Genomic DNA, 18,952 nt, shown 5'->3' on the forward strand with positions numbered 1-18,952 from the left:
TATCCATTGGTGGTGTATTAAGGGGGTGGGAGAAAGCAAAGTGGGGAAATCTCTGGGATTGGATAAAAAGTAGGTTGGTGGGCACAGGATTGTTAATATTAATAGTTCGCATTTTATGGCACATAGAGATGGTAATCAAGGGCCAAGAACAACAATGAGGGCTTCTGTAGTTTCCTGCTAGAGTGTGGCACCTTATGCCTTCAGGATTCTGGAAAAAGGAATTACTCTACATCCCAAGGGCATATTATCTTAGATGAAAAAAGACAATGGACAGGCTCGCTTAAAGGTAAAGATTGACATTTATCAAGGAAGCTACAGGCCAAGCATGTGACTACCAGCCATGACCTGCTTTTAGTTAGGAATTTTTATGTTCAGACCATCCTATGTGATTAATTTTGGTCTCTGAGTTTGTAGCGCCTGCCATCCAGACCCCCTGAGCTTGTCAGGTTTAGTGTGTGGCTCCTTTTCCATCCACACTTCCCCCTTTAGGTCATATCAATCCAAAGGATACACTGAAGACCAACTTTTTGGTTAGATAATGTGGTCTCACGATGGTAGGAAGGCTCTTCCCTAGGAAGCCTTGGTGTCACCATTGGTCTTGCTGAAATGGTGACCATTGGAGATGGGACAAGACCATAACTTTGGATGGTAGTCAAGGCCGAATTTTTTTTTTTTCCCTCAAGGAAAGGTGGGTAAATGGGAGGCAGTCAGGTCTTATCGGCCTTCACTAAGTAAAAAAAAAGAAATCACTGGATCATTTCTAACCTATATGCTGTCGTGATCCAAGTTTTTCTGTCTTTCTTTTCTGTATTTTACCCTAGTATAACATTTATTTATAGTTTGAGGACATACCATATACCTCTTCACAATCTAACCATGAGATGGGTTGCCGTTTAATGATGGTGTTGGTGGTGGTATTTTAATATGGCGTATCTACTTTCCATTGGAAGCACTCAAGTGTCATTCATTTTATCTGATTTCTGCTAGTTGTATAATAGAACTGTAATTTTAAGGTTTAACAGAGGCCAAGGCTGTAAGAACACAATGATGTAAATTATAATTATCATCTAAAAATTTCTAGAGTAAGAATTTCATAAATAAATTTTCTGTGCCTCAGCAGCCATTTTAGTGGGACTTTTTAAAAAAAAAATAAATACATCCACTTCAGCTTCTATTTGAATTAATAAAGTTAGTAGTCTTTGTTGAGTTAGCAGATGAGCATAATTGGTTCTAATATTTATATATAAAATTCCTTTCTTGATATTTTTTCCCACTAACTTTCTACAACTTCACTTGCCCTTTTTCTCATTCAGAAATAATCAACTTACTAGGACAAATTGCTTCCTTTTAACTTCTCTCAAAAATACACACAGACACATCTCTTCTTCCTTCTACAATAACATTCCTTCTAAATTTCAAAACCATAAAAATAGTATTATTGATAATATAAAAGTTATCTTATGTACCTTCAGCAATTATTAATAGTTGGACTATATATAAGTACAGGTTTGAGAAAAGCCTAAGGAATAAGTATAACTATCATGTCTAATGCTATTAGCAGGCAGGTAAAGACAATCAAACAAATGGTCTTTTTTTTTTTTTTAAGTTCAATATCAATTATGTAGGTATAAGGGCCTTTTTGATGTCGTGGGATAGCTGTCTATTCCTGATGATGGTGACTTCTCACCCTTGAGGAGTCTTTGATGTCCACTGATAAGTCCCTTCCGAGATTGGAGAGTCTTTAATTGATGTCTTGTCCAATGGACAAAATCTCTTGGTTGTGAGTTGTGGTCTTTGAAGGCTTCGCCTTCCGGGAGCACACTGAAGTGAATCAGTTACTAATTTATTTATTAATTTCTTTAAGCTATTATTAATTGGTAAGTCTTTGATAATAATGTAGAATTTCTCCTTTTATTAAGATTGTGTTATATGTCCCTTCGCGTAGGGTGAACAATGACTAATGAGGAAAAGGCTGTGTTTACCAAAAGGAGTGTATCTCAGGTTGAGAAGAAGCACTATACGGAGAGCTTTTTGCCAAGGGAGATTAAAAGCTTCTGAAAATTTCCCTAGTTGAGTTTTAATTGTATCATTTGTACATTCCACCAATCCAGAGGACTGGGGTGATAAGCACAATACAAATGCTGTAAAATACCGTGTTTCCCCGAAAATAAGACCTCGCCGGACAATCAGCCCTAATACGTCTTTTGGAGCAAAAATTAATATAAAACCCAGTCTTATTTTACTATGATATAAGACCGGGTCTAATATTACACTTTATTATGTTATATTGTATTATATTATAATACCGGGTTTTATATTAATTTTTTTTAATTTATTGGGGTGACAATTGTTAGTAAATTTACATAGATTTCAGGTGTACAATTCTGTATTACATCATCTATAAATCCCATTGTGTGTTCACCACCCAGAGTCAGTTCTCCTTCCATCACCATATATTTGATCCCCCTTACCCTCTGGTTAATTTTTGCTCCAAAAGACGCATTAGAGCTGATTGTCCAGCGAGGTCTTATTTTCGGGGAAACACGGTAGGCCAAATGTTACAAATAGATTGCATTATTGGCCCAATGAAATGAGTCCCTCAGTCACTGTGTAACTCACAGGGAATTCTCCAATTGGGGATTTATTTATTTATGTATTTAATAACCTACCTTTAAGGCTGTTACTCTCCTGCAAGGGGATGCCTCAACCCAGTGACACAACATATAAATCATGAGTAACACATATTTGTATCCTTGAGATGGTGGCATTTGGATAAAATCCAATTACCATACCTCAAATGGACCTAGAGGAAGTGGGAAATGTCCTTGGGACCTCTGAAGTGATTTTCCAGGGTGACATTTTGGACACATAGAACATCTGTTATGCGCTTTGTGGGCTGCAGTAGGAGAAGGTTTCCAATAATATTCTTTACTCCATGGTATCATCTTTCCAAGACCCCGCTGCGTTCGCTCGTGTACATGTTGACGTGTAGGTAATTGAGCTCCTGTAGGTAAGATTGGTTTCTGACTAGGTCTAAGGTATATCTTTTGGGGTCAGAGGTCCCCCCTTTTGTTGCCACATTTTCTTCTTCTGAAGCTAGCTTCTAGAACATGGAAGTTACTGCATATCCAGCTTCACAGTGTCCCTGTTCGTCTTTCAGATAAGAGGCAGCGTTATCAATAAGGGCTTCCTGTAAGTCATTCCCAAGTTCACCCGATGCGAAGCAAGGAGCCGGTGGAGCACAGTGGGCCCCTGCTGGTACCTAGCACCGAACCTGGGTCCGCAGGGTGGTCCTGGGTGGGCTTCCTTGGAATCCTGCTGACTATGCCAAGTAATGTTGATGAAAAAACATCCAGCCTAAGAGAAAGCTTATGAGTTTATTTGAGCCAAACTGACAATTGCCAGGAAGCAAATCTCAACATATTGAGAAAATGCACCCTATCATTTCTTAAAACTAAAATAACCACTTATTATTACAAAATTAGTATAGTTCTTGGTAGAAACGTTAGTACATACAGATCAGCAAAAATGAAATGAACATATTATAAACCGTACCATCGATTGCCACCTTTAACATGCTATTCTATATATTTCTAGATTGTTTAATGCTGATATGTATGTGTATATATATTTTTAAATTAATTTTTAACAAAATGAGAGCATATTGTATGTGCTTTTAAAAAAATGTTAATTGTAGTAAATATACATAATACACATTTACTATCTTAACCATTTTTAAGTGTACAGCTCAGTGGCATTAAGCACATCCACCGTGCAGCCATCACCACCCTCCATCTCCAGAACCCTTTTCATCTTCCCAAACTGAAACTGTTCCATTAAACAATGGGAACATTAACTCCCCCTCTCACCGTCCCCAGACAACCACCATCCTACTTTCTGTCTCTGATTTCACTACTTTAGGGACCTCATATAACACAGTATTTGTCTATTTGTGACTGGCTTATTTCACGTAGCATAATGTCCTGAAGTTTCATCCATCTTGTAACAGGTGTCAGAATGTCCTTTCTTTTCAAGGAGAAATAATATTTCATTGTATGGATAGACCACATTTTGTCTATTCATTCATCCGTTCATGGACACTTGGGTTGTTTTCCACCTTTTGGTTACTGTGAATAATGCTGCTATGAACATGGGTGTACAAATACTTGCATTCTTGTTTTCAGTTCTTTTCTGCATGTACCCAAAAGTGAAATTGCTGGATTATATGGTAATTCTATTTTTAATTTTTTAAGGAACTGCTGTATTGTTTTCCATAGCAGCTGCTCCATTTTACTATATATACTGTTTTATAACCTGGTTTTTTTAAGTTAATCTTCAACTTTCCATGTCAATAAATTTTCATTTTATCTAATACATAGTCTATATTCAGATTTTCCAATTTGTTCCAAAAATGTCTTTTGCATCTGGTTTGTCCAAACCAGAATCTAATCCAGGACTAAATATTACATTTGGTTACTGTGCACCTTACGTAATATCTACTAACCTAGTACAGCTCCCTTCTGTTGTAATTTTCTTTTTTTAACAGCTTTATTGAAGTATAATACACATACCATAAAATTCACTCATTCACAACTCAAAGATTTTTTGTAAATTTACAGGGTTGTACAACCATCACAATTAAATTTTAGGATATCCCCCTAAAAGACCTCTTGTGCCCATTTGAAGAATTAAAAGTTTTCCCACATTCCTTATATTTATAGGTTTTCTTATCGTGTATTCTTTAATGTTTTTCAAAACACGGAATGACTGAAGGCTCTCCCACGTATGTTACATTTGTATGGCTTCTGTCCATAATTCAGATACTCATATGGCTTGTGTCCAGTTTGACATCTGATTGATGTACATATTATGGGACGAATGATGCAGAAAGACATTTCCACGCATACTGTATTCCCATGGTTTTACTCCAAAAAGTTTTCTTGTTCAGATTGAGATTTGGAATTAAGGCTGAAGTTTTCTTCACATCGACTACCCACTTTCCTCTCAAATAATCTGTCTCCCATATGACTTCTTAGTTTTCTCTTTTTGGTTTTTGTACTGATTTCCATTGTCATGATCTTCCCTTTTTTTTCCCCTCCTCAGTTGAGGCCAGGTTCCCGAGGTTTCCTGGATCACAGGCCTATAGAGTCCCTTCTCTTAAGGATCCAGTGATGCCCACTCCTCCAAGGGTGAAGTTCACGGCCATATCCTCAAAGGCCACAGAGTCCATTTCTAGGTTTCCTGTGCAGATCACAGCAGGAGAGAAGACGTGACACAGCCACCAGGCCCGTGAAGGGCAGGCAACATGCGATCCTGCCAGTATGATTTATTGAAAAGACTGTTCTTTCCCCCATTGAATTACCTTGACACCTGAATCAGAAATCAATCGTGTATGTGTAATTCTATTTATAAGCTCTTCAAAAAGCTTCCATTCGCCTTCTTGAACTCCAATCTCTGTGTCTTCAACTCACCTACTGTGCTCTACTTGGGGTTCCCTTCTCTGCACCGAGGTCCATAATATGCCTACAGGCGGGAGGCCAAGCTGAACTTGGGACTCACCTCCTTTGTTTCCCTTCTCTCAAGGACCAGTCTTATGTTGCCTTTTGTCCGTGTCTGAAAAACAGCTGTTTCATAAATTTTGGTCTGTTTTCTAGTTTTTTACATTGTAGGGCAAGTTCCATACTCCTTCATTGCTAGAAGCAAAAATCTGTTCTTTCTTTCGTCCTCTCTGTGCTCCAGTTTGGATAGTTTCTATTGCCATCTTCAAGTTTTCTGAGATCTTTTTGTAGTGTCTAATATACTGCTAAATTCATACAGTATAATTTTCCTTTTAGATATTGTAGTTTTCATTTCTAGAAGTTCCATTTGGCTCTTTTTATATCCTCTATTTCTCTCTAGATTCACGTTTTCCTTTAAATCCTTCAGCATATTGAACATATTTATAATAGATGTTTTTAAAGTACTTGTCTGTTGCTTCCATATCTGTCATTTCTATTCTTGACCAATTTTCCTCCTGGTTGTGGAGAAAGCATATTTGCCTGCTTCTTACCATGTCTAGTAATTTTTGATTGAATGCCAAACATTGTGTTTTTGAGCTTTTGGATTTTATTGTCTTCCTTCAAAGAGCATTAAAGCGTGTTTTTCAATGTCAGAGGACTAGTGGATGGGGGGAGGGGGTTTGTTCACACAGTGTGAGGGATATAAATGATAAACGTCTAAGTATTACTTTGTCTTGTGTACCTGAAACTAATTTAAAAAAAAGAAGAAAAAAAAAGTGTTTTTGCTGACAGTAAGTCATTTCCTATCAGATTGATTCTTTTCTTGTTTTTAAGCTTTATTAGGGTGTATCTAAAATACTTGTTACTTTAGGACTTGTTTACCCTTAACACTAAAGGCATGCCTGTGGCCTCTTTACTGTTTGCTCTGAGTATTCCACCAGGTCTCCCTGCTTGGGCTGGACAGAAGGAGAAGGCCTCCCAGTTATTCTGTCAGGGCCAGAATTGAACGGCTCAGTGGAACATTGTTATATATGTCTTTTGGTGCTATACTATCTCATTTGATCCTCACCACAACGCAGGGAAGTAGGTAGTGTAATTCTCCCTGTATAGATAAAGGTAGCAAGGCCCAGGGAAGTTGGTTTTGACTCGCTCATACTGGCACGGCTGGATCTTGGGCTCGGGTCTTTTCGACTCCATTCCGAGCATACTCGGTAAGCTTCATGAGAGAGCAGTTTTTCAGAGAATATATTCTTAATTATGAGGCTCATATTTTACATATGTAACATATCTCAAATCAAGAGGATATATCTTAAAATAGAAATTTAATAGAATCATTTTTCTTCTGGAAAATCTTTCATTGAATTAGTTGTGGTACTTCTAAAGTCACTTAGAATCAAGGAAATAATGTAAATCCCCAGTACCTAATAGAGCCTTGATACATAATATGTGCATAATAGTTATTTGTATGCTAGGTTCAAAATTATGGTAATTTTATTAAGCAAAGTGTGCTTCTAAAAGTTTTATGCCTCTGTTTGTCTCTTCAGGTATTTCATGCATGGTGTGTGTCGGGAAGGAAACCAGTGCCTCTTCTCACATGATTTGGCAAACAGCAAGCCATCCACCATCTGCAAATACTATCAGAAGGGCTATTGCGCCTATGGAACTCGTTGCAGGTAAGAACCCCACAACTGCCCCCAACTGTTAAATTGAGTTAAATACTATTGGAGATTCAGATCCTTCTTTTGGATAATGGGTCTTGATGAGGGGAAATTTTTAATTTAAAAGTAATATGATAACATTACAAAAAGCATGGCAAATAATTTGGAAACCTCAATTTCAGTACCCTCTAATTTTGATTTTTCAAAATCACTTTTCAGGCCTTATTCTTGTGAGGCTCTGGTTGTAAAATTACACTGATAGTATACGTAAGATTTTTGTATCTTGCTTTTTTCCTCATGTAACGTGTCATAAGCTTTTTCCTATGCTGCTACTTTATCTCCTAACTGTAATTTTATAACGTTTCATGATGTTAATGGACCATCATTTTATTAAGTATTCCTATATTGGATATTTAAGTGGCTTCCAATTTTTTGCTGGGAGTATCCGTGTAGTAATTTATGTGCATAGGGAGTCTCCTTTTTTTCCATTCCCATCTGTATGCAACTTTTGTAGCTTCTAAAAATATTCTAGAAACCTGTTGTCCTTTTGTAGTTAAGCACTGCTCTGTTTCTTCCTGGACTGCAAAGCTCCCTCCAGTGCCTCCTCTGGCTAGTTGGGGGATGACGGAAGTTGGCCAGCTTGCCCTCCCCCTGCCAGTGGATGCCCAGAGAGACAGCAGGGGGAAGGCTGGTCTCCAGTTGTTACATTGTCCATCGTGAACACTGTGGAGACGCCTGCCCAAAAGAACACTGGATTGGGTGTCAGGAGATTTCAGATCAACATCTGTCTAGAATTTTCAGGGTCGTTTTGTGTGGTCTGGGGCAGTATGTCTGTCCCACTCAAGTTCTACAAAGACACTTAAGGGTAGGTGATAGACAGCAAGGTACCACTCATCCTGCATTGCCAGGCAGTTCTTACTAATTGATAAGCCTTTTATCATTTAAATACAGGAAAAGATTGTTTCATTCTCCAACTCCATTCACTCTGGGCAGGGTAGGAGGCATGTGACTGTATGTGCCCATAAAGCATCTGCTGTGTGTTTTGTTTAGATATGACCACACAAGGCCCTCTGCTGCAGCTGGTGGTGCTGTGGGCACCGTGCCCCACGGGGTGCCCTCCCCAGGTTTCCACAATCCTCAGCCCCCTTCCGACCTCACTGCATCTATTGTGAAAACTAACTTACATGAGCCTGGGAAACGTGAAAAGAGAACATTGGTACTTAGAGACCGAAGTGAGTAAGCAGAATCCTTTTGTTACCTCTATTTGAAAAGCAGTCTTGCTTGTTCTTGATGTTCCTTTCTGGCCTTCTGTTGTCACGAATACTGCTAACTAATGTCCCTCCAAGGTGTTCGAATGTAGAGACACCGGACCTGCCCTGAGAATAGACTTCATTTGGCTACAGTGTTCAGATGATACATTCAGCTTTGTACCCAAGGCTGGGCTAAGCCCCAAGCCTTGGCAGCATATAAACAGGGACCTTTTTGTCAGCATGTAACTGCCATCTGCACAGGGTAGTTGCCCAGTTCTGAGAAGCACCAAGCTGTTATTACAAAGTTACATATTTTTGGATAAAGAGCATGTATCACTGTTAGACTTCTAGGTCATTTCATAGTCTTAGTTCTTATGCTAAGCATTTTAGTTTGCACCTTTGGTAACAGAATACCATGTTGGGGTTTAGGGAGTGGTCTGTACCCTGGAAAAGTGTTTGGGGAGGAAGAAGGCTACAAATCATACATGTTTTTATTGGCTAGTCCTCAGCCTGTGAAGGGATTTCTAGTTCTCAGAATTGTGCAGCATAAGGCAAATTCCATCCTAAGCAAATAAGTAATCAATCCAGTCAAACGTGTCCCCTCTAAAAAAGCCGGAAGTGTGTGTGATGGGAAGGGGAACGCTCCAGGTGTGAGAAGAGGGCCCATCGGGCAATTTAACCTTGACCTCAGGACCCAAAGACTTGCTCCAGATTTTCATTCTGGTTTACTTTAAAATGATAAGTAACTTTACTTGTGTAAAGTCATCCACTATATTCTATTGACCTCATTCTAAATTCCTTTTCACACACACACACACACACACACACACACACACGTGTGTGTGTGTGCGTGTGTGTGTGTTTATATATATTAGTGTTAACTGGTCCACATGTTGATATTGCCATATTTGCCGTTTTTAAATAGCAACTTTAGTGTCCTTTTGTATAAATATATCATAGTCGGTTTTGTTATTTCCCTATGTTGCCAATTATGGGTTTTTTAAATTATTATAAGTAATGTCACTAGGAACATTTTATACTATCCATTTTATTTTTCCCTGTTGGTCTGTTTTTTCCTATATGTTCCCCAGAGTGGAATTCACGAGGTCAGAGTTGCTTAATCTGTTAGGTTTTGACTTACTGCTTACCGGGATGGTTAGGCCAATTTTTATTTGTGTTATGTGTTTTGTATTAAGATCTCTCTGGTATGGCTGAAGAAAAGGCTTACCCAAGTGTGATGAGTAATCCGGGAGGTGGCAGTGAACCCCAGAGCAATCCAGAGATGAAGCCACATTCCTACCTAGATGCAATCAGGAGTGGCCTTGATGACTTAGAAGCTGGCAGTTCCTACAGCAGCGAGGAGCAGCTCTGCCCCTATGCAGCTGCTGGGGAGTGCCGATTTGGGGACACTTGTATCTACCTGCATGGAGAAGTGTGTGAAATCTGTCGGTTACGAGTCCTGCACCCCTTCGACCCAGAGCAAAGGAAAGCTCATGAGAAGGTAAAGTTGCAAGCCTTTGTATAAACTCGTTTTAAGAAATTTGAAGTGCACTAAGTGACAAAATGGTTGGTATTTCTGCAAGCATCTTTCTGCCAATAATACCTGCTTTATGTACCTGGCATTTTTATACCATATTTTCAAGCCTTTTTTCTGTTGTCATTTTGCCAATTCTTGATTATGTAGAATAAATAAAAAAGGAACAGGTATCAGAAACAGAAAGCTAATGCAAAGTTCAGAGAATAAATCTACCTCAGGAGCTGTGTGTGTGTGTGTGTGTGTGTGTGTGTGAGACAGAGACAGAGATACATCCACCCTCCCCCTCTAAGTTTACATATCACTGTGGCTGTGATCCAGCCAAGCTGAGTTCTGGAGAATTCCAGGAGCCCAGATCATAGAGTCTGGGGAGCCAAGTGTTGGAAGGGACCTTCCAGGTTGGTAGTGTGTAGGAAGCACTGCCTCACCCTGGGCTCTGTGCTAGGTACTTGGCTCTGAAGGTGGGTAAGAGAGAAGGGGAGGAGCCCACAGCTGCAGGTGGAGCGGGTGAGGAGGAGGCCTCGCTTGTGGGGGCGGAGTCTGCCGCCCTCCGTTGTCTTCCCAGGGGGTTGAGGTGGGCACAGAATTAGCTTTCCTCTCCACCCAGGTGTGTAGAGGTGGTGTACGGCTTGTTGACTTATCTCCTATCTGTGTCCAACGTGAGCTCCCAAGGGCAGGATCTAGGGCTTCGGACTCTTCATTGATACACAGTACTGTACATGGAAGGTATTCAGGACCTGCTTCCTGAATAAATTAATTCATGCAATAATTTGTTCTCTTGAGAAGTACGCTGCTTACCTCTGACTCTAGACTACCAGCCTGACGTTTCAAGTTAAGGATTGTTCGGCATCTCTGTTATCACTGTGGTTCAGAGCAGGGAAAGCTGGTGCCAGAGGAAGCAGGAGACCAGGGTCCCTCCCACCCAGTCCTTCGGAACTCTGTGATCCCACAGCAGTCGTCTAACCTGTGGGACCTCTGTGGTCTCAGCTCTCAACTGGAGGTGAAGCAGGGGGCTGGGCCAGTGATGGTTTGAAGTCCTTTCTGTGGTCTGAGAGCGCTTTGTGTCCTGACTCCAGGGATTGCTGGGCCTCGCCTAAGGAGCCATGGTCCATGTTCCTTCCTGATCCTGGTGGTGGCAGTGTGGCTGGCAGCTGCGCCCGGGCAGCCCAGAACCTAAGGTGTCCCTCCTCTCTCTCAGATCTGTATGTCGACATTCGAACACGAGATGGAGAAGGCCTTTGCCTTCCAGGCAAGTCAGGACAAAGTGTGCAGTATCTGCATGGAAGTGATCCTCGAGAAGGCATCTGCTTCTGAGAGGAGATTCGGCATTCTCTCCAGCTGCAATCACACATACTGCTTGTCCTGTATCCGGCAGTGGCGGTGTGCCAAGCAGTTTGAGAACCCAATCATTAAGTAAGTACAGCCTGAGTCTCAGCTGTGGAAGCAGCGAGAAAGTTTGACCGGAGAGCTTCTTCCATGCACTCTTACGCCCTCCCTGTCTTCTAGAGGTTTCAGTGCAGAGGCCAACTGCTGATTCCTGGCCCTTGGGCCAATGAGCTTGGGCCCATCATCACCCTTCCTGAGCCCAACTGCCTTTTCCTTTGAAGTAGGGGTAACAGTTCTGCCAAGCTTTCAAGGTGTTGGGGGGACACTCAGTAGGGGTGTCTGTGTGATGAGGTATTAATGGCACTAGCCTGTTTGACTTCGCGCTCTGCCCTTAGGCCAATTGCCTGTTGACCTTTTTTTGACCTTCTTTTTTTTAAGCTTCTTTGTTTTCCATCTGTAAAATAGAGTTACTTGAGGATTAAATGGAATAAAGCATATAAAACATTTCATATAATGTCTCATACACAGGATCTACTCTATGGAGCCAACACAGGGTTGTTGGTTTTTTTTCCAGCTTTATTGCAATACAATTGACATATATGTCAATTCTTACATTCTACAGTGGGACAGGGTTGGGGGAGGAGAGCTAAGTCATACTGAGAAGTGACTGCATGTCACTGTTTTAGAAACTCCTTACACACGTTAACTTATAATTCTCTCAGACCTATGGTCGTCATTCTCATTTTACAGATGAGAAAACAGGTATGGTGAGCCCAAGTAACTTGCCCAAAGTCATATTTGTGTGGTAAAATAACAGCTTTATTGAGATAGAAGCGTACAGTGCAGTGGTTTTTTAGTACATTCATAGAGGTGTCAGCCATTACACAGCCTGCTTTTAGAACATTTCCATCACTCAGAAAGAAACCTCCATTGTTAGTCACTGCCCGTCCCTCCCTCCTCCCAGCTCCTGACAACCACTAATTCACTTTCTGGCCTGTGCATTTGCCTATTCTAGCCATTTCATATAAATCGGATCCTCCAATATTTGGCCGTTTGGTATCTGGCTAACTCTTTCACTTAGCGTGGTGTTTTCAAAGTTCAACCATGTGGCATGTACCACTGCGTCCTTTTTATGGCCACATAGTACTGCGTTGTATGGATATCCACATTTTGTTTATCTGTTATCATTTGATGGACATTTGGGTTTCCACCTTTTGGTTATTATGAATAATACTGCTATGAATATGCACGTACAAGTTTTTGTGTGGACATGTTTTCATTTCTCTTGGGTAGATAGCTAGGGAGTTACATATGTTTAACATTTTCAGAAACTGCCAGTCTGTTTTCCAGAATGGCTGAACCATTTTACATCCCCACCAGCAGTGTATGAGGATTTCTCCTCAACACTTTTTATTGTCTTTATTTCTGATTAATACAGACATTCTAGTAGATGTGAAGTGGTATCTTATTTGTGGTTTTGACTTGCATTTCCCTGATAACATGATATTATGCAACTTTTTCTGTGCTTTTTGGCCATTTTGGAGAAATGCCTACTCAAATCCTTTGCCCATTTTAAAAATGGGTGGTCTTTTTATTGTTGAGAAAAACATGTTTTTAACAGTAAATAAGGTTTGGTCAGGAAACATTTGGAGTGGTCACACATTTGAGCAAGAGGTTTAGTGGTGGAGTGCGCACAGGATTTGTAACTTATTCTCTTCCATACTAACCTGCTTCTTATTTCAGGTCTTGTCCAGAATGCCGTGTGATTTCAGAGTTTGTAATTCCAAGTGTATATTGGGTAGAAGATCAGAATAAAAAGAACGAGCTGATTGAAGCTTTCAAGCAGGGAATGGGGTAAGTGCTTTGAGTCCAGGCATGATCCTGGCGCCTGCCTGGGCTCTTGTTTCTGCCTTTGCCGTCACCTGCAGAGCCTGCCCTTCTCTCCCCAAATTGTGGTCTTGGGGGCCTGAGGCCACTCCGCGTCTCCTCTCAGACATCACGCTGGGCTGTGGAGATGCAGAGATGAGCAAAGCCCTGATGCAGTGGACCTACTTAGTTTTTAAGCTAAGCAGTATCCCGTAGAAATCCTGTTTCTAGTGCTGAGGTCGACTTGTCATCTGTGATCATTCATTCAACAGATGTCAATTGACGATCCGTATGATAGGCCTTTTCTAGTTGCTGGGGATACAGCATGAAAAAAAATCAGACAAAAATCCCAGACCTCACACAGATTTACATTCTAGTGAAGGAAAGAAAATAAGAATAATAAGAAACAAAAAAGATGAATGAGGAAAATATTATACAGTAGATGGTGGTCAGAGGTAAGGAGTGAAATATCCCCAGCAACGGGGACAGGAAGTGCAGGGATTGCAATTTCAGTGTGGGAGATCATAGAATGCTTCAGTGGGGTGACATTTGAGCAAAGACCTAGAGAAGGTGAGGCAGTGAGCCATGCTGCTGTGAGAACATTGTAAATGGAGGGAGTGGTCATTGCAAAGACAGACTGAAGCGAGTCTGCCTTGTTCAGAGAACAGCAGGGAATGGCTGGATGAGAGGAGCAAATTGGGGGAGAACTGGAGACACGGCTGGGCAACGGGTGGGGTGGGGGCAAATTGTAGGACTTTGTAGGTCATTGGATGGACGAGCCTTTTTATTCTGGATGAGATGGGCAGGTGCTCGGAGGAGTGACGGAAACCATTGATACTGTGACAGGATCGCTCTCGCTGATGCACAGTATATTGGAAGAGGAGGCAAAGCTGAAAATAGGGAGACCAGTTAGGCTATTGCAATAATCGAGGCAAGATACAACAGTGGCTTGGACCAGGGCAGGAGGTGTGGCGGTGCTGAGAAGTGGCTGGATGCGGGATCTGTGGAGAAGAGCTGCTGATGGATCTGGTGTGGGTGTGAGAGGAGAGGTGAGGATTCAGATTTCACTTCCAGCATCACCACTTCCCATTTCTTTGCTGCACGTCCATCTTTGTTGACCAGTTTTCCTTTCAATTATCCATTTTTGTAAAATATCTTGTGGGTTTATCACTGGGAAACAAAGGGCGACACAGAACGGTGAGGACCCACTTGCTGCTTCATAGCTGGTGCCTTCTCACTGTCCCTATGTGTGGAGGGGTCTATAAGAACCTCCCATTCTTGAGGGCTCCACACTCGACTTAATCACCTTCTAAAGGCCCCACTTCCTAATCTCATGTAGGCATTAGGATTTCAGCATGAATTGTAGGGGGCTAGACATTCAAACCATAGCACATGGTAACTGAACATATGCAGATGAGAACTGTGCAAAGCAAACGCCTCTGTACCATTTTGGATACCTGTGCTGTTTCTGTTGGCTATTCTAATATTTTTTAGAATTCCATTTTAACTTAGTTTTTTTTTTAAGCTTCTTTTTTTCATGTTTTTTCTCAGAGCTACAATACACTCTTAATTTTTTCACAGTCATAATTCATATTCCTACTGTCTTATATAATATGCTATTACCTCATTACCATCTTTTATACATATACATTATATTTACATACGCATACAGCATAATAATGTAATTTTTTAAATTTCAGCTTTATTGAGATATAACTGACAAAACCGTAAGGTACTTACAGTGCATAGAATGCCTGGCTATGCGCGGTGCAAGGATGCCTTTCGTCTAGTTCACTAACAGCGTCGCCTCATGTCTTTTTTTTTTTTTTTTTTGGTGAGAATATTTCAGTTCTCTGATAGCAAATATCAGTTATGTGATATCGTTATCAACTGTAATCACCATGTTTTGCGTTATATCCTCAGACCTTGTTCATCTCATAGTTAAAAGCTTATTACCTCGCTGTGTTTTATGGTTTCGGGTCTCACATTCAAGTCTTTAATCCATTTTGAGTTGATTTTTGTATATTGTGTAAGAAAGTGGTTCAGTTTCATTCTTTTGCATGTATCTGTCCTGTTTTCCCTACACCATTTATTCAGGAGACTGTTTCTCCATTGTGTATTCTCGGCTCCTTTGTCACAGATTTACCATATAGATCGATGTGGGTTTATTTCTTGGTTCTCTGTTCCATTGATCTGTGTGTCTATTTTTATGCTAGTACCTGGGCTGTTTGATGAGCTTTGTAGTACAGCTTAAAATCAGGAAGTGTGATGCCTCCAACTTTGTTCTTCTGTCTCAAGATTGCTTTGACTATTTGGGGTCTTTTGTGGTTCCACACAAGTTTTAGGGTTGTTTTTTCTATTTCTGTGAAAAGTGCCATTAGAATTTTGATAGGGATTGCATTGACTCTGTAGATTGCTTTGGGTAACATGGACGTCTTAACAATGTTGTTCTAATCCGTGAGCACATGGTATCTTTCCATTTAGTTGTGTCTTAGATTTATTTCATCAGCGTCTTATAATTTTCCAAGTATAGGTCTTTTACCTCCTTGACTAAATTGATTCCGAGGTATTTTATTCTTGATATAATTGTAAATGGGATTATTTTAATTTCTCTTTCTGATATTTCATTTTTAGTGTATAGAAAGACAACTGATATTTGTATATTGATTTTATACCCTGCAACTTTACTGTTATAATGTAATATTTTACATACATTAGAACCGTGCAAGGTAATATGACTTTTTGCTTTTAAAAGCTTGTGTATTTTTTAAAGAGGAAAAAAAGTTGTTTATATTTACTTAGATATTTACTATTTCCAGTGCCCTTTCTTTAATACATAATTCCTTCCAAATGGTGTAATTTCCCTTCAGTCTCAAGAACTGCCTTTAACATTTTGTTGATCTGCTAGTGATTAATTCTATTTATCAGAAATAGCTTTTCTTTTCATTCATAAAGGATATTTTCATTGAATATATTGATCTGATCAGACCTATTCCATCTTTGCCTCCTCTTTCAATTCTAGTTTGTTTCTTTTCTAGACCTTTGCAAATGTTGTTCCACTATGATCAGGCCTTTGACCAACTGCTATTGGTCAAAGCAGTTGACCAATATTTCCCCCTATTTTCCCCTATTTCCCCCACACCCCCAGCCTCTGGCATCTGCTTTTCTGCTATGTTCCTATGAGTTTGACCTTTTTTTTAAGATTCCACATATAAGTGATACCATACAGTATTTGTCTGTCTCTGTCTGGCTTATTCCACTTAGCATAGTGCCCAAGCCAGACAGAGTCAAACAAAGACTGTATGGTACCACAAAATGACAAGATTTCCTTCTTCTCAAGGCTGAATAATACTGTGTTGTATACATACACCCCACACCACCTTTATCCATTTATCTGTTGACTGACACAGGTTATTTCCATACGTTGGCTATTATGACTAATGCTGCAGTGAACATGGGAGTGACCATACCTTGTCTAACAGGTGTGAGTTGGTATCTCATTGTGATTTTGATTTGCTCCCTGATTAGTAATGTTGATCACCTTTCCATGGACCTGTTGGCCATTTGTATTTCTTTGGGAAAATGTCTATTCAGCTCCTCTGCCCATTTTAAAATGAATTGTTGTTGTTGTTGCTATTAAAGTATGATTTATATTTCATATATTTCATATATTTTGGATATTAACCCCTTATCAGATAGTTTGCAAATATTTTCTCCCTTTCAGTATGTTGCCTTTTAATTTTGTTGATGGTTTCCTTTGCTGTACAGAAACTTTTAGTTTAAGATAATCCTACTGCTCTATTTTTGCTTTTGTTGCGTTTGCTTTTGGTGTTAAATCCAAAGATTATTGCCAAGACCAATGTCTAGGAGCTTATTACTACACCTTACAGGTTCTGATTAGAATTCCTTGGTAATTTCGATTGTAATGAATTACATGTGATAGATGTTTTCATATTGTCCCATTTTTCCCCCCTCTCTGTTCATCATCTTGAATACATTTATAGTAGCTGCTTTGAAATCTTTGTCATGTTGAACTTAATAGTAAATCATTTAGACTCAAACTCGAGCAGCAGTTCAAATATCAGTTCGGCTCTTTTATCCTGGGGCATTGAAGTGGGGGTGAGAGATTTGGGCAGTTAATGCACAGTGTTTGGAGTACTCCCTCAGGCCCTTTTCTCTGTGGGACTGCTTTTTCCAGGGGCTGATTTCCTCCAACTCTGTCTTTTGGTTCTTCAGGCCAGCAAGACTGGATATTTCCACTGCAGTTTTAGCCACCCTGCATAGACACCCGACTTTGACCTGCTTTACGCTAAAAGCTTTTTTTCCTAAGATAACTCACCTCTTGCCTTTCCATTCTTCCAGGTGTCTAATCTTTTGAAGAATCTTCGTGTTGCTGTTCATTCTCCAGTGTCTTTTAAAAATATTTCTGTTTCTAGTTATCTGCAGGAGACTCAGGTCTGGTAGAAGCTTACTAAAAGCAGAACTGTATGTTACTTTTTTTAGTGGTTCCTTTAAGTTGCTTATATCACATACTAAAGGCTTGATATTTTCCTGTTTTACCATTTTTCCTTGTGTGATGTTAACCTGTGTCCACCAGAGGGCAGGCGAGGCAAGGCAGAGGGGTCTAACCTGTAGGAAGGAGCTCTGCTGGAGCCGCCTGAAAATTCGCCTTGTTGTTTGGGTCTTTCCTGGCCTTAATTTCCATTGGTGACTGTTTTTATGCACTCCACAAATACTGAGCACCGTCTATGGGCCACGCACCTTCTAAGCACCAGTGGGGGCTATGCAGTAGACATTAGTAAGATAATTTCATGGGAAATTACAAAAGGGCAATAACATTTTCTGGTGACAAATTCTTCATCAGAGGCCCAAGCCAGATGTTACAACAGAAAAAGCATTTCGATCCACCTGGGTGAGAGCGTCAGGGAAAGCCATGAAGCCTGAATAGCCTCTCCCTGGGTGTTAAAGGTTGGAAGTGGATGAATAGAAAGGCATGGGTGCAGAACAGTACAAATTTCCTGTTTGGGGAGCAGTGGGAGTGATCAGGGGGGCTGAAACAGGTAGGATGTGGTAGCACCTACCCCCACAGGGGCAGATGGACTGGACTGAAGTCTAAGGGTGCAAAACAGGTGACTGCACCCTGTTTTGAGAAGCTCCTCTGGTGGGTGGGGGCCAGTTAAATGTCTGACAGGCGGGCAGCACAGGATGGCACCTCCAATGGCGTCAACAGTGTGGGAGCTGAAAGGACAGCTTGATTGGGGAGGTGCTGTGTCAGCAGCAGACAGTTGGATGTGCGAGCTGAGAACAAAGGGGGTGTGAACTGGAGGCTTTTGTCTTTGGTGACCAGATAAGGCTGGAGAAAGAAAAAGAACAATTATTTTGGGGGTGTAGACTAATTTTTTCAACCTGATGAGTTTGTTAAAGCCGATGTCCAGCACACTGGTGAGAGCTCACCACTTGAGCAGTCATTTGAAGCTCTGCTCAGAACCTCGGGGCAAAGGGGCCTGGATGGTGTGTGGTCCCCACAGCTCTGCTTGAATCTGCTCGCCAGCCGCCTGTGCTGGAAGCAGACCTGGTGGGAGTGGCACCCGGCCGGCCAGGTGCTCCTTCGCTCTGGACAGTCGGAGCTTGTTTTTGCTCTGCTCTGAGGTGAGGTCTCAGACCTTCAGCACTGGCCTGAGAAACGCTGGAATCAGCGAGTTCTGCGTCCTTGTCACCTGCCACCGTCACATACCCCAGCTGCCCTGGCAGCAGCCCTCCTTTCTGCTGTGATTTGCTTGCTTTCTGCACCTTCCCTTCCTGAACACTCCCAGGTGGCCC

At 40.9% G+C, this 18,952-nt stretch overlaps 1 protein-coding gene across 2 annotated transcripts in view; it reads left to right on the forward strand.

The window, feature by feature from the left end:
- The window catches only part of MKRN2 (makorin ring finger protein 2), a 38,298-nt gene that overhangs the window by 16,883 nt on the left and 2,463 nt on the right, over window positions 1-18,952 (forward strand). For both annotated transcript variants that reach the window (XM_081071994.1, XM_081071995.1), the window contains exons 2-6: window positions 7,043-7,171; window positions 8,207-8,388; window positions 9,603-9,907; window positions 11,139-11,353; window positions 13,010-13,120. In XM_081071994.1, the coding sequence (XP_080928120.1) occupies window positions 7,043-7,171; window positions 8,207-8,388; window positions 9,603-9,907; window positions 11,139-11,353; window positions 13,010-13,120 (942 nt within the window). The remainder of the gene's footprint in view (window positions 1-7,042; window positions 7,172-8,206; window positions 8,389-9,602; window positions 9,908-11,138; window positions 11,354-13,009; window positions 13,121-18,952) is intronic.

Source organism: Rhinolophus hipposideros, assembly GCF_964194185.1.
Source record: "Rhinolophus hipposideros genome assembly, chromosome: 14".
Taxonomy (NCBI): domain Eukaryota; kingdom Metazoa; phylum Chordata; class Mammalia; order Chiroptera; family Rhinolophidae; genus Rhinolophus; species Rhinolophus hipposideros.